The sequence below is a fragment of the Balaenoptera borealis genome (genome assembly GCF_965194805.1).
Source record: "Balaenoptera borealis genome assembly, chromosome: 15".
In the NCBI taxonomy this organism is placed as follows: domain Eukaryota; kingdom Metazoa; phylum Chordata; class Mammalia; order Artiodactyla; family Balaenopteridae; genus Balaenoptera; species Balaenoptera borealis.
The window spans coordinates 38068266-38082080 of NC_138871.1; the positions used below are offsets into that span (position 1 = coordinate 38068266).

At 35.7% G+C, this 13815-nt stretch overlaps 1 protein-coding gene across 26 annotated transcripts in view; it reads left to right on the top strand.

Moving 5' to 3' along the window:
- WDPCP (WD repeat containing planar cell polarity effector) overlaps positions 1-13815 on the top strand; it is a 418073-nt gene that overhangs the window by 142987 nt on the left and 261271 nt on the right. For all 26 annotated transcript variants that reach the window (XM_082358112.1, XM_082358113.1, XM_082358114.1 and 23 more), the window contains exon 9: positions 2657-2848. In XM_082358112.1, coding sequence (XP_082214238.1) covers positions 2657-2848 — 192 coding nt within the window. The remainder of the gene's footprint in view (positions 1-2656; positions 2849-13815) is intronic.

Consider the following 13815-nt stretch of genomic DNA (forward strand, 5'->3'; position numbering starts at 1 on the left):
ACAAGGGCAAAGATTCTTGAAAGTCAACTTTGTGTGTGTGTTTGAAAAGTAGTATTTAACCTAACCTTTTGCCCTTTTGCATTATTTCTTATTGTGACTGAGGTGGTGGTGGTATGGGAGGATTTAATTTTATTTAGTGGAAAAATCTACTCTTATAAAAAAGATTTTTAACATGGGATAAAATACATTAAATAAGTGTTTCATTGTGGTAATAAACTAAAATTTGGTTTTGTCTGCCGACTTTGTGGAGCTTCTATAACACTTTGTATATATTGATTCTTTTAAACTGAAAATCAGTGGTATTCATATATTATATTTTGTTTAGTAAAAAAAATTGGTTTAGCATTCTTAATGGGATATTATTTTCCAGAATGGCTAACTGTAGATTTACTTAAAATGTTGTTTATTTACTAATACTGGTCTTTAAAATGCACCAGTATGCATTACCTCAAACTGTTAAAGTAACTGTTTTTAATGCATTTATATAAAATTTTGTATGACTAGTTTCTCCATCTTAGGTGTGGTGGATAATTTGGCAAAGTCTTCTCAGCTGAAGGATATTAGCTCCCGTTAATGAGAGCAGAGAGAAACTGTCAGGATGTCATCTTTTCTGATGAAAAGATGTGAAAAATAGACCGAGTATATGGGCCCTATACCTTGAGTAAGGGAGTTACTTATTTGTTTATTCATTCTGCCTTTAGCTTTGAGAAATTAAGCACTCCATGAGCACTCCATGTCATTTCTTTACATTAGAGAAGTAGCCTGCTTCCCTTTGGAAAACCCATGGATTTCATTTTCTGGTTCAGTATTTTAAATATAGTTATTTAAATACTTAGTAAAAACTGCCATTTGTCCATTGGAAGGATGTTTTAAGGAAGTTACTCATTTCACTTGCCCTCTTGACCATCGTGATAGAACACTGATGCCATTAATACTCATAGCAAACATGAAATTTCAGATAACATGTATGATTTGCATTATGTGAGGATTGAAAGTGCCAGCTCTCATCTAGAAATTCTTAAGTAACATGTTTACATGGCAGGTAGGACATCAAAATAATGTAGGTATATTTTTAAGGACTTAGCAATTCCATTGTGGTATTTCTCTTAAGAAGATAGCTAGTTAAAATAGTGATATTGAGAGCTTAAATATAAGAATTTGCACTTCAAAGCATAAAGTACATCTGTGTTGTCTGTCATTGCACATTTGGATTTTAAAACAACGAAATAGTGTAGAGTACTATAATTCTGCTTTTCTTTACAGCTGTACCATAATTTAATTCTTTTAGATTGAAACAGTCTTGGCAAAGAAAAATGTAGGGGAAATATCCTGAAAGTGTTGACCTTTAACAAGTTTTCCTGTCTACATTTTAAAAATCCAATTCAGTTTATTTAACAGTGAAGGGACAGGGACAGTGCAAGGAGTTAAATGTTTACCATGAGAGAACAACATTGGTAATTACTTTGATTTCAGTTCCTTTTGATGTGCATTCAGAGGATGAAGAGGTCAATAATATTATGGGCATGCAAATAGAAAAGGGTTCCTTTTGACCATATTAAAAAAAAATGGCAGAGGATTATTAAAGCATTAACCTTGATTTAATGGCCTTGGTTGAGTGGTGAGATCACAATTTGGATGAGCCTGATTATTTACTAAATACAATACATAAATGCAACGGGTTCTTAACACCCATTGCACTCTGGCATTATCGCATTACTGCCATCCTTTGTTGCCTTGCAGACAGGAATATGAAAGCAATCTGTCATGTAGTGAGACTGGCTCCAGAAGCATTTCTCTGATAAGAAGACCCCCTGCCCTTTGCTAGTGTCTGGTCCAGTAGGCTTAGCCATGCGCTTAATCCCCAGAAAGTGGTTCGATTATTGCTGACCAGCAATGGCAAGATAGTTTTTTTTTTTTTTTTTGGCTTCCAAGCTATCAACCTTCCATTAATTCCTTAAGCAGAAATACGGTGCAATCTATATTTCCTTGGCATGTGTCACCCAGATGGTGCCGTGCTTATGTTTTCAAATAACCATGTTCCAAAATAACATAGTTTGAATAATAAATTCTACAAATCCGTCCTAAGAAAGAAAAGCATAATTCTCAGAAGCTGCATAAACTTTTATGCAGCATGATGCTGTGACTTATCCCTTTATGCAGAATTTTTGTGTATATGTCTCATATATTCTTTAAAGTGATATTTGCCTCAAGTTGTTTTTCCTTTTATTGTTGTCAGTCATTCAGTCATTGTTAACATGTTATGTCTTAAACAGTAGTCAGACACTCTTGGTCAGCAGTACTGAACTTGTCATTTAATATAGCCGGTCTTAAATCCTGTGTGTAGGTCGATGCTGTCAAGCAACCATGACTGTACATTTTGGTATTGATTGGGATTGCTACGGCCAATTCCTCCCTAACTCACATTTCTCCTTTTCCTTTCCTCTGCTAAAAATGGGGAGAATTTTGAACATATGTCTTTTTTATATATGTGTCAAAAGAATTTGGTAAATTCTGACACCTCCTTAAGCACATGTTTAACATGCATATTTACTTGCATTTATCTACATTTACAGATGCTTTAATTTTTGCAATACTTTGAGGATTTTGCATTTTAAAAATGATCCTTGTCTGCTTTTTTTTTTTTTTTAACCATTAGATTTCCTATTATGAAATCCCTGGCCCAATAAACAGGACAACACAGCGTCGTCTAGCTATCAATTGTGTTCAAGATATAGTTGTTTGCTGGTGGCCACTGGTCAGTGATGATGCTTGGCCTTGGGCCCCCATTTCTTCTGAGAAAGACAGAGCCAATCTGCTGCTCCTGGGTTATGCTCAAGGAAGACTGGAGGTAAATCTAAAGCAAATATATACATTTTATTGAAGAGAAAATAAAATAGGATTATTAGTTTTCTATTCTGAAATAAGTGTGAATACTTTTTAAAACATATAATTTATTTTCCAAATATTCAACAAAGGAAATTACATATGAAATGGGATCCTTTAAAGTATCACATCTGGAGGATACACAGTTTCAGGACTTGTCTGAATAGCATAGTGATTAATATCACAAGCTTCTGGGTTCAAATCCTAGCTTTGCCACTACCTAGCTCTCTGTCCTTGAGCAGATTACTAACCTCTATGGTTTCATTATTTGAAAAATAAAGTTAACGAAGATAAATGAGTTAATACATGCATTTAGAGCAATAACTACATATATTAAACTCTCAATTACTATTGTGATTCTTGTCATTATTATTAGTACTGTCATTACTGTTTGCTCATGATTTCATGCCTATCGAAGCTATGTTATCAACCACCTTCTTTAAACTTCAGTTAGGTAGCAAACATTAGTCAAATGCCTATTTTCTGCAAGACTCTGTGGTGCCAAACCATGGCTGGGGCAAGGATTTGTAAGAAGGGCTTTAGAAGAGTGCCTTCTCAGTCTAGTTTCCTGCCTGGGACAGGAGCACCAAAAGGGTTAATCTAAGAGGTGCAGACAAGATCTTGCCCTATCTATTCCTGACAGTGGTTCCATCATCACTCATTATCACGAACCTATGGCTATTTTCACCTTGTATCAGTACTTTGAGTATGAAATTCTGTTTCTTTTTTAATGTAACTTAAAAAAAAGCAACCTCCTCCAACCTGTTTTTTTTAATGTCTTGGCTTGGGTAAAATAGTATGTTCCTGTATTTTCTCTAAATCCATTATCTTTTAGGCTTTAATTTTTTTAATTTTTCAGAATTAGTATTCTGAGATATAATGAACAAGTACAAGTTTTCTCTATCCCTACCTACCTCTTCTGGTTTTATAAATTTACAGGCTATCTTTTAAGACCAAAGAGTCCTTTTTAACTAATTATTTTACCTTTTTCTGGAACTTTTCCAATTTGTTGTAGTAACTAATACCACTTGTAATGTTTCAGGTATGGATTTTGTGAGGATAAAGAAGTGCTTTATTCCTATTCAATTCCTGTTCATGCCCACCATTTTATTGATCTTGGGTCCAGAAGCTAACTGAATAAAAGACTTAATCAAAATGACTTAATATAATAAAGCCAACTAGAATTCTTTTAAATGCTCTGTTTTATAATAAAAGTAATAATAATATAAATCAGCCTTTAGTTTTACATTACACAAATTACCTTTATTTGAAATGAGTTTATTACCTGAAATTAGGACTGTTCAGAAAGGGTTTACGTATGGTCTATGTACTTCATCTCCTGGTGTCATCTAGTTTATGGACTTCAGAGTTGGATAAACCTCGGTTTGCCTGTTGGTTGGACCATATACTGTGTGACTTTAATCAAATTTACTTCCTGTCAGCTTCTGCCTGCTTTTAACTAATACTCTGTTCTTTGGCCTTGGGTAGATCACCTACCCTCTCTGACTGTAGTTTTCTAATTTTTAAAATGATGGATTTAAACCAGATAGGTCCTGGGCAGCTCAAAAAAGTGCACATCTGGATTCTGAAGCACAGATCTGATTTAGCCATTGCATGTTCAAACGCCTTCAGTAGATTTTGAAACTAAACTTAGCCTCGGCACTGAAAAGGTCCCCCTGACTGGCCCTGACTTACCTTTCCAATGTTATTTCTTTATACAAATCTATGTTCTAGCCAAATGGTTTACTCACTGCTTCTTTATTTCCCACCTCCTGTCTGTACAAATTACTGGTATTTCTACCTGAAAGGCCCTTCCCTCTCTCTTTTCACATCATTCATCAACTACTGAGCATGACCATGGAGTAAGCACTGTATTTCATGCCAGGGGATATAAACACAAAACAATCCCTGCCCGCAAGGATCTTAGTGTCTACCAATGAGAGACAAATATGAAAACGTGTGAGTGCACTAAAGTGTTAAATAATGCTGTGGATAGAGTATGTGTAAGCTGTAGAGGAGCCAGTGGGGACTGTTTCTACCTAGAGAGATAATAAGGGGGGAACTTTAAAGAGGATTTACAATTTGCTCAAGGTTGGTACACAATTTTACTTTTTTTACTATCCTTTATAAGTTTCATATCAAAGTTGTACTACCCCTATGGAGTGATTTGACTAGCTTTTCTCTTTTCTCCTCTCTGAACCAGTGCCAAAAGGAATTATATGATACTTGAATGTTTGGTAAAACTCATATAAAACTGCCTGGGTGTGCTGTCTTTCAAGGAAGGTAGATTTTTTATAATTGATTCCATTTTTCGAGGGTTGTTTGTTTTTCGGGAATTCTGTCTTTTCCTTGAGTCATTTTCCTTAATTTGTATTTTTGGAAAATTATCCATCTTATTTAAGTATTTGAATAGATTTTCATGAAGTTGTATATGATACTTGCACCTGATTTTTAATTGTTCACCACTGACTGCATAGCTAATTTTTTGATCATAATATATTAAGATATATAATTCATTTTTTTTGTCAAGTAGCTTTTGTCTTGGATTTGGCTCTTTCAATCAGTCTATCAAAATTAAACTGTTAGAAAAATCTGTAAAGATTTCTTTTTCAGAACCTCACGTGAACTTCTATATGCAAAAGGTGAATGGCTTTTGGAAGAACTGTCTGGGGAAATAATTGTTTCTTTGTGTGTGTGTGAAGACATAATCTTTAATTGTGAATTGTAGCACATTTTTTAGGGTAACATTAACTAAAACCACTAGTCTATAAAAGTAATATTCAGGCATATGGCTTTAAGTATTTTTTCACTAGCGACCAATAGACTTCTTGAGCTAATCCTCGGAATAAGAGATACGATATACTCTTAAACCCTAAAATTCAGACTAAAAAAGTAGCAGCCTCATAGAGAAGAAATTTAATCTTTGCATCTATTAAATGATAGAACTTAAAAAAATAATTTCCCACCCAATTTCAATCAGAAAAGATAGTAAGCTTTTATTTGGACAGTACCAAGATCCTAGAGTAGTGGTTCTTAGCCTTGGCAACACATTACAGTCACCTGCAGAGCTTTTACAAAGGAGCCCACCCAGACCAGTTATATCAGAATCTCCAGAGGGGGAGGAGGCATCAGTATTCTTTTACAGGTTCCCTAGGTGATTCTCATGTGCATCCAAGTTGAGAACCACTGCTTTACAGCAGACTGGAAAAAAATTTTTAAGCCATCTTTTTTGCATAACAGACCATGGAAAGGATAAAGCCCACATACTGAACCAAATGAGAGTGTTAACAGTAAATTCCAAGTAGAAAATTGGCTTACCAAGCAGCAAAAAAAAAAGAAAACAAAGGAAACATAGAAGTAAGCTCTCTGTGACTGAATTATCTGTCTTTCAGAGGAGGAACATTTCTTAATTTATTTTATGGATATTAGAAAACTGCTGGTCTAATTTCACACTGCAGAGCTCTAAACAACAGTACATATCTTAATTAGAAGCACAGAACAGAGAGATTTATGTAGTCTAGGGGAAAAAAATTTGTTTTGAACAATATACAATAGTATGAAGAAAAAGAAATTTTTTATCAGTAAAATTCATTTAAAAATAGTTTTTAATGGTGTTTGTATGGATTATTGTACATAGCATGGTAGTCATTTATACTTAAATTCCTCACACTCTTTATACTTACATTTGGAAAAGGTGATTACCGTCATCATAGAACTATTTAATTCATTAGCTTTGTCAAAAATGTGGTGACAACACAACTTACTCTTTCCTGACCTTTGTATTCAAGCAGATGTTTTAGCTTTTCAGCTGTATGGATTTGATAATGCTTTCTGAGTATGGCAGTAATTTCAAGATATCTTACTAAGAAAAGGTCACTTGAATTTGTTTAACCAAAGTAATCAAAAACACATAAGCAGAGCTATTAAACCTTAAAACCTGTTGTCAGGGCTAGGGAAATATAACCTCACAAAGGTAACTTTTTTCCCATAAAAATTAAAAACTAATTTTGCAGTGATTTAGAGGAACAGCCAACTGATGGGAAAGTCAAAATGTGACCAACTTTTAATACAGTATAATTTGATAAAAGAAGTATTCAGAAAGCATTATAAATGCATTCAACTGAAAAGCCAAAATATTTAAGAGACATCTCTTCCAAAGAAATGTATGAACTGTGTTAGCTTTCAACCAGATAACCAAGATTTTCTATTTTAGGGATGATGTTTTTTTTTTTTTAAATCTCTGTATTATAAAGACACTAAGGAAAACCACAGAGACTAAATATATAGTTCAATGAGCTTTTACTAAGGAAACATCCCTGAACCACACTCAGGTCAAGAAATAGAACTTTGCCAGGCACCAGAAATAGCGCCATGTACTCTGTTTTGATCTCAACCCTTTCCTGGTGCCCCAAAGTAACCTCTATTGTGACTTTTACACATTTTCTCATATAGTTTTTATCACCTAAATGTGCATCCTGCAAAACTGTAGTTTAATATTATCTATTTAAAACATGTTAATGTGTCTTTTAACTCTCTTTTAATCTGCAAGTTCCCGCTCCATCCCTTTTTTTTTTCATTAAAATTTATCTGTTGAAACTGCAGTGTCCCACAGTCTGGATTTTGTTGTCCCATCGTCATGGTGTGGTTCAACAAGTTTCTTTGTCTTTTGAAAATTCTGCAAGTTAGTAGTCAGTTTTGTCAAGACTGTGTGCAAAGGAGTGCTTTTTAATCAGAAGGCACATAATGTCAGGTTCTCTTTCTCTCTTTTGGTTGTCTCTCTTTTTTGATTTTAGCAGCTCTTGATGCTTAATGCCTAGATCCAGTAATTCATGACGGTTGCAAAATGGTGATATCTAATGATATTTTTTTTTTATTAATTGCGATACTTTTATAATGAGACACTTCTACTCATCTCCTACTTATTTTCCCAGTGGCTGGATTCATATAGTATAATCAGGATAAGCATCTGTTTCTCTTATTTACTAGTTTTCAAGATTGAATTGGTTCCCTATCACTCCCTGAAGGTAACCAATTAGTTTTTGTTTTTTTAATAGCATTATTAATTCATGGATTTAAACATTCTTGACTTAATGGGTTTCATAAATTGTAATTTTTGTCCTTTTGAAAGCTCAGATTCTTAACTTTGGGCAGTGGGAGTCTCCTCAAGTTGGCTCCTCTTCTTGTCATGACCTCAGTAGTCTTGGGTAGCTTCCCTCTGTCTGGTGTAACAATATGTCCATGCTTTCTTGTACATTTCCTGCTGCAAACCTGGAATTATCCGTTTCTTCAGTAAGGTCTGGTTTCTGGATCACTGAAGAAATCAAAGAGCAAATCAAAAAATGAATGAGACATTTTTTGAGACAAATGAAAAAGAAAACACGATGATCTAAAACCTATGGGATGCAGCAAAAGCAGTTCTAAGAGGGAAATTTATAGCGATACAAGCTTACCGCAGGAAACCAGAAAGATCTCAAGTAAACAACCAAACTCTACTCCTAAAGCAAGTAGAGAAAGAACAAACAAAACCCAAAGTTAGTAGAAGGAAAGAAATCATAAAGGTCAGGGCAAAAATAAATGAAATAGAGACTAAAAAAAAAAAAAAATAGAAAAGATCAATGACACTAAAAGCTAGTTCTTTGAAACGATATGCAAAACTGATAAACCTTTAGACAGACTCATCAAGAAAAAAAGGGAGAGGGTCCAAATCATTGAAATCAGAAACGAAAAAGGAGAAGTTACAATAGACACCACAGAAACACAAAGGATCATAAGAGATTACTATGAAGAACTACATGCCAATAAACTGGTACAGCCTAGAAGAAATGGACAAATTCTTAGAAAGGTACAATCTCTCAAGACTAAACCAGGAAGAAATAGAAAATATGAACAGACCAATTACCAGTACTGAAATTGAATCAGTAATTTAAAAACTCCCAACAAATAAAAGTATAGGACCAGATGGCTTCATAGGTGAATTCTACCAAACATTTAGAGAAGAGTTAACATCTATCATTCTGAAACTATTCTAAAATATTGCAGAGGACAGAACACTTCCAAACCTTTTCTATGAGGCCACCATCACCCTGTTACCGAAACCAAAGATATCATGAAAAAAATTACAGGCCAGTATCACTGATGAACATAGATGCAAAAATCCTCAACAAAATACTAACGAACTGACTCCAACAATACATTAAAAGGATCATACACCTTGATCAAGTGGGATTTATCCCAGGGATGCAAGGATTTTTCAATATTCACAAATCAATCAGTGTGATACACCACATTACCAAATTGAAGAATAAAAACAATATGATCATCTCAATAGATGCAGAAAAAGCTTTTGATAAAATTCAACATCTATTTATGATAAAAGCTCTTCAGAAAATGGGTATGGAGGGAACATACCTTAGCGTAATAAGAGCTATATATGACAAACGCACAGCTAACATCCTACTCAATGGTGAAATTCTGAAAGCATTCCTTCTAAGATCAGGAACAAGACAAGGATGCCCACTCTGTCCACTTTTATTCAACATAGTTTTGGAAGTCCTAGCCACAGCAATCAGAGAAGAAAAAGAAATAAAAGGGATCCAAATTGGAAAAGAAGAAGTAAAACTGTCACTGTTTGCAGATGATACGATACTATACATAGAAAAATACTAAAGATGCTACCAGAAAACTAGTAGAGCTCACCAATGAATTTGGTAAACTTGCAGGATACAAAATTAATACACAGAAATCTCTTGCATTCCTATACACTAACAACAAAATATCAGAAGGAGAAATTAAGGAAGCAATACCATTTATCATCACATCAAAAAAATAAAATACCTAGGAATAAACCTGTCTAAGGAGGCAAAAAACCTGTATTCAGAAAACTTTAAGATACTGACGAAAGAAATCAAAGATGACACAAACAGATGGAGAGATATACCATGTTCTTGGATTGGAAGAATCAACATTGTCAAAATGACTGTAGTACCCAAAGTAATCTACAGTTTCAACACAATCCCTGTCAAATTACCAATAGCATTTTTCACAGAATTAGAACAAAAAATTTTTACAATTTGTATGGAAACACAAAAAAATACGAATAGCCAAAGCAATCTTGAGAAAGAAAAGCAGAGCTGGAGGAATCAGGCTCCCTGACTTCAGACTATACTACAAAGCTGCAGTAATCAAAACAGTATGGTGCTGGCACAAAAACAGACATATAGATCAATGGAACAGGATAGAACGTTCAGAGATAAGCCCACCCACCTATGGCCACCTAATCTATGACAAAGCAGGTAAGAATATACAATAGAGAAAAGAAAGTCTCTTCAGTAAGTGGTGCTAGGAAAACTAGACAGCTACATTGAAAAGAATGAAATTAGAACACTTTCTAACACCACACACACACACACCTCAAAATGGACTAAAGTCCTAAATGTAAGACTGGACACTATAAAACTCTTAGAGAAAAACATAGGCAGAACACTCTTTGACATAAATCGCAGCAATATCCTTTTGGATCCACCTCCTACAGCAATGAATGTAAAAACAAAAATAAACAAGTGACACCTAATTAAAAGCTTTTGCACAGCAAAGGAAACCATTAAAAAAATGAAAAGACAACCAGCATACTGGGAGAAAATATTTGCACACAATGCTATCGGCAAGGGATTCATTTCCAAATTATACAAACAGCTCATTCATACAGTTTAATATCAAGAAAACAAACCAATCAAAAAATGAGCAGAAGACCTAAATAGATATTTCTCCAAAGAAGACATACAGATGGCCAATAGACACATGAAAAGATACTCAACATCACTAATTATTAGAGAAATGCAAATCAAAACTACAATGAGGTATGACCTTACACCAGTCAGAATGGCCATCATCAACAAATCTACAAACAATAAATGCAGGAGAGGGAGTGGAGAAAAGGGAACTCTCCTGCACTGTTGGTGGGAATATAAATTGATACAGCCACTATGGAGAACAGTATGGAGGTTCCTTAAAAAACTAGAGTTACCATATGATTTTGTAATCCTACTACTACTGAGTACATCCAGAGAAAACTAATTTGAAAAGGTACATGTACCCCAATGTTCACAACAGCACTGTGTTTACAATTGCTAAGACATGGAAGCTACCTAAGTGTCCATTGACAGATGAATGGATAAACAAGTTGTGGTATATATATATATTTGTGTTTATATATATATAATGGAATATTATTCAGCCATAAAAAAGAATGAAACCATTTGCAACAATGTGGATAGACTCGGATAGACCTAGAGAATAGTGTGCTTAGTGGAATAAGTCAGACAGACAAAGACAATACTCTATATTAACACTTATATGTGGAATCTAATAAATAAAACAGATTAATATTACAAAACAGAAGCAGACTCACAGATACAGAGAACAAACCAGTGGTTACCAGTGAGGAGAGGGATGGGGGAGGGGCAAAATAGGAGTAGGGTATTAAGAGATAGGGAAATGCAGCTATTATTTTGTAATAACTTTAAATGGAGTCTAATCTATAAAAATATTGAATCACAAATATAATATTGTTAATCAACTATACTTCAATAAATATATAGTGTTACCTTTCTTTTTTTAATCAGAATTTGGTATTAAATCTGACCTTTGCTAGCTTTTTAGAGATATCAGGGATTGGCAGTGGAGGAGAAGGCGTATAAGGGGTCCATGGTCTTACTTCCCTTTTAACCCCTTTCTCTTGGTGAAACTACAGAGCCTATTGGGAAGAGTCTTACAGACGTTTGGAACTGAGGAAGCCTGGGACCCTTCTCCCTGCACCTTGGGGCTAACCTGTTCTATGCCAAGACTGCTGTCTTGCTTGGCCCCTCCTTTTAGGCTGTCCCTGTGTGAGTTCAGGTCCTATTCAGTGTCACCTGGCCTCCCAGTTTTCTGCCCTATGGCTTCCTTTACAAATCTCTAAGCTTTCTGAAAGTATGATAATTCAACCACCATTATAGTGTGAGGTTTTTTTTAAAATTTATATATTTTTTAAAAAAGCTCTTACCAGCATAGTTTTTGGCTAGCTGCCTACACAGCATACACAAAAAAGTGTAAAATAGATGAGACAGTTTATTTTTTTAAGCTTATAGTCAAAATGATGACATATGATCAAAAATTAGAAATAAAAGGCCAAACGAATGTCACACATTGGCCAAGTTGGAGTGGGGAAGGGGGTATGGAAGTGAGATCAAAGGAAGGAAGGATGCTGCCCAACTGGAAGAAATTCAGAAACTGAAATAGCATTTGGTCTAATTCTTCAAGAGTGAGTATTGTTGGTAGGAAATACTGAGTCTGTGTGGGTGAAGAGTGTGGATTTCAAGTAAATCAGCGATCCGCAACCTTTTTGGCACAAGGGACTGGTTTCATGGAAGACAATATTTCCATGGACCACATGGGACGGTGGGTGGTGGGATGGTTTCAGGATGATTCAAGCGCATTACATTTATTGTGCACTTAATTTCTATTATTATTACATTGTAGTATATAATGAAATAATTATACAACTCACCATAATGCAGAATTAGTGGGAGCCCTGAGCTTGTTTTCCTGCAACTAGATGGTCCCATCTGGGGGTGATGGGAGACAGTGACACCCGAAGTGTATTGCTTATGTCCAGTCTACTCCGTAATCTCGTTTTGGTTGCTGTCACTGCAGAAAACCCTGCTTCACAAAGACAGGATGTTAGAAATGGAAGCAGGCTTTTCAGTGCTTTTGTGGCAATCTCAGGATATTCCGCATTGGCTTTAATCCAGAACGTATGGAGATTTGAAGTTGTCTCAAACATACTTTTAAGGCCGCCATCATTTGCGATCTCAAGTAGTTGATCCTCTTCTAGCACGGACAAGGTCAGTTCACCTGGCTTATTCACAGATGGGTCAAGGATCCATTCCTTCCCAGTTCGGGGGTTTTGTGTGGTTGGGAACTAATGCTCAACTCTTTTGAAAGCTGAGATAGGTGATCATGCACCAGCTGGGAGAAAGAAGGCCCTGGGCTCCGTCTCTATCCAAATCTCTGCTAATGCTTGAAACATGTCAAAAATCCCAATGTTCACTCGTCCCCCCCGCCCCCCATAAATCCAGTTTGGCTTTGAATGCAGCCACTTTATCTGCCGACTTGAACACAGTTGTTGTTCTCCCCTGAAGTGACAGATTGAGTTTGTTGAGCAGGTTGAATATGTCACACAAGCAAGTTTTGCGACCCATTCTGTGTCACTAAAATGTGCTGCCAGTGGTGACTCTTTTTCTAAAAGAAATCTCTGGAGCGGCTCTCATAACTCAGAAACTGTGGCCAGTGATCTACCTTTAGAAAGCCATCTCACTTCTGTGTATAAGAGAAGACGTGTGTGCTCTGCGTCCATCTCCTCACAGAGCTGCACGAACAGACATGAGTTAAGGGCATGTACTTTAATGTGGTTGATAATTTTAATCACATCCTGCAAAACGTTATTAAATTCGGATGACATTTTCCGGCTAGCCAGCATTTCTCTGTGGATGACACAGTGCGTAGACTCACATTCAGAAGCGACCTCTTTGACCCGAGTAGTGAAACCAGAAAGCTGTCCAGTCATGGCAGCCGCTCCGTCCGTGCATATACCAACACAAAATGACCAATTCAGTTTTCCTGATATGTAATCATTCAAAGACTTGAATAGTTCTGCCGCTGTGGTGTTGGTTGGCAACAAAAGTGCACATAACATATCCTCATGCACATCCTCCTGAAAAATATATTGCACAAAAACAAGCATTGTTGCCTTGTTGTCAACATCGGTAGACTCGTCAACCTGGATTGCGTACCACAGTGACTCATTACTCCTCTCTAACAATTGCGCCTCGATATGCTCTGCTGTTTCATCAATTCACCTAGTTATGGTGCTAGCCAAAAGAGGAACACGTGCCA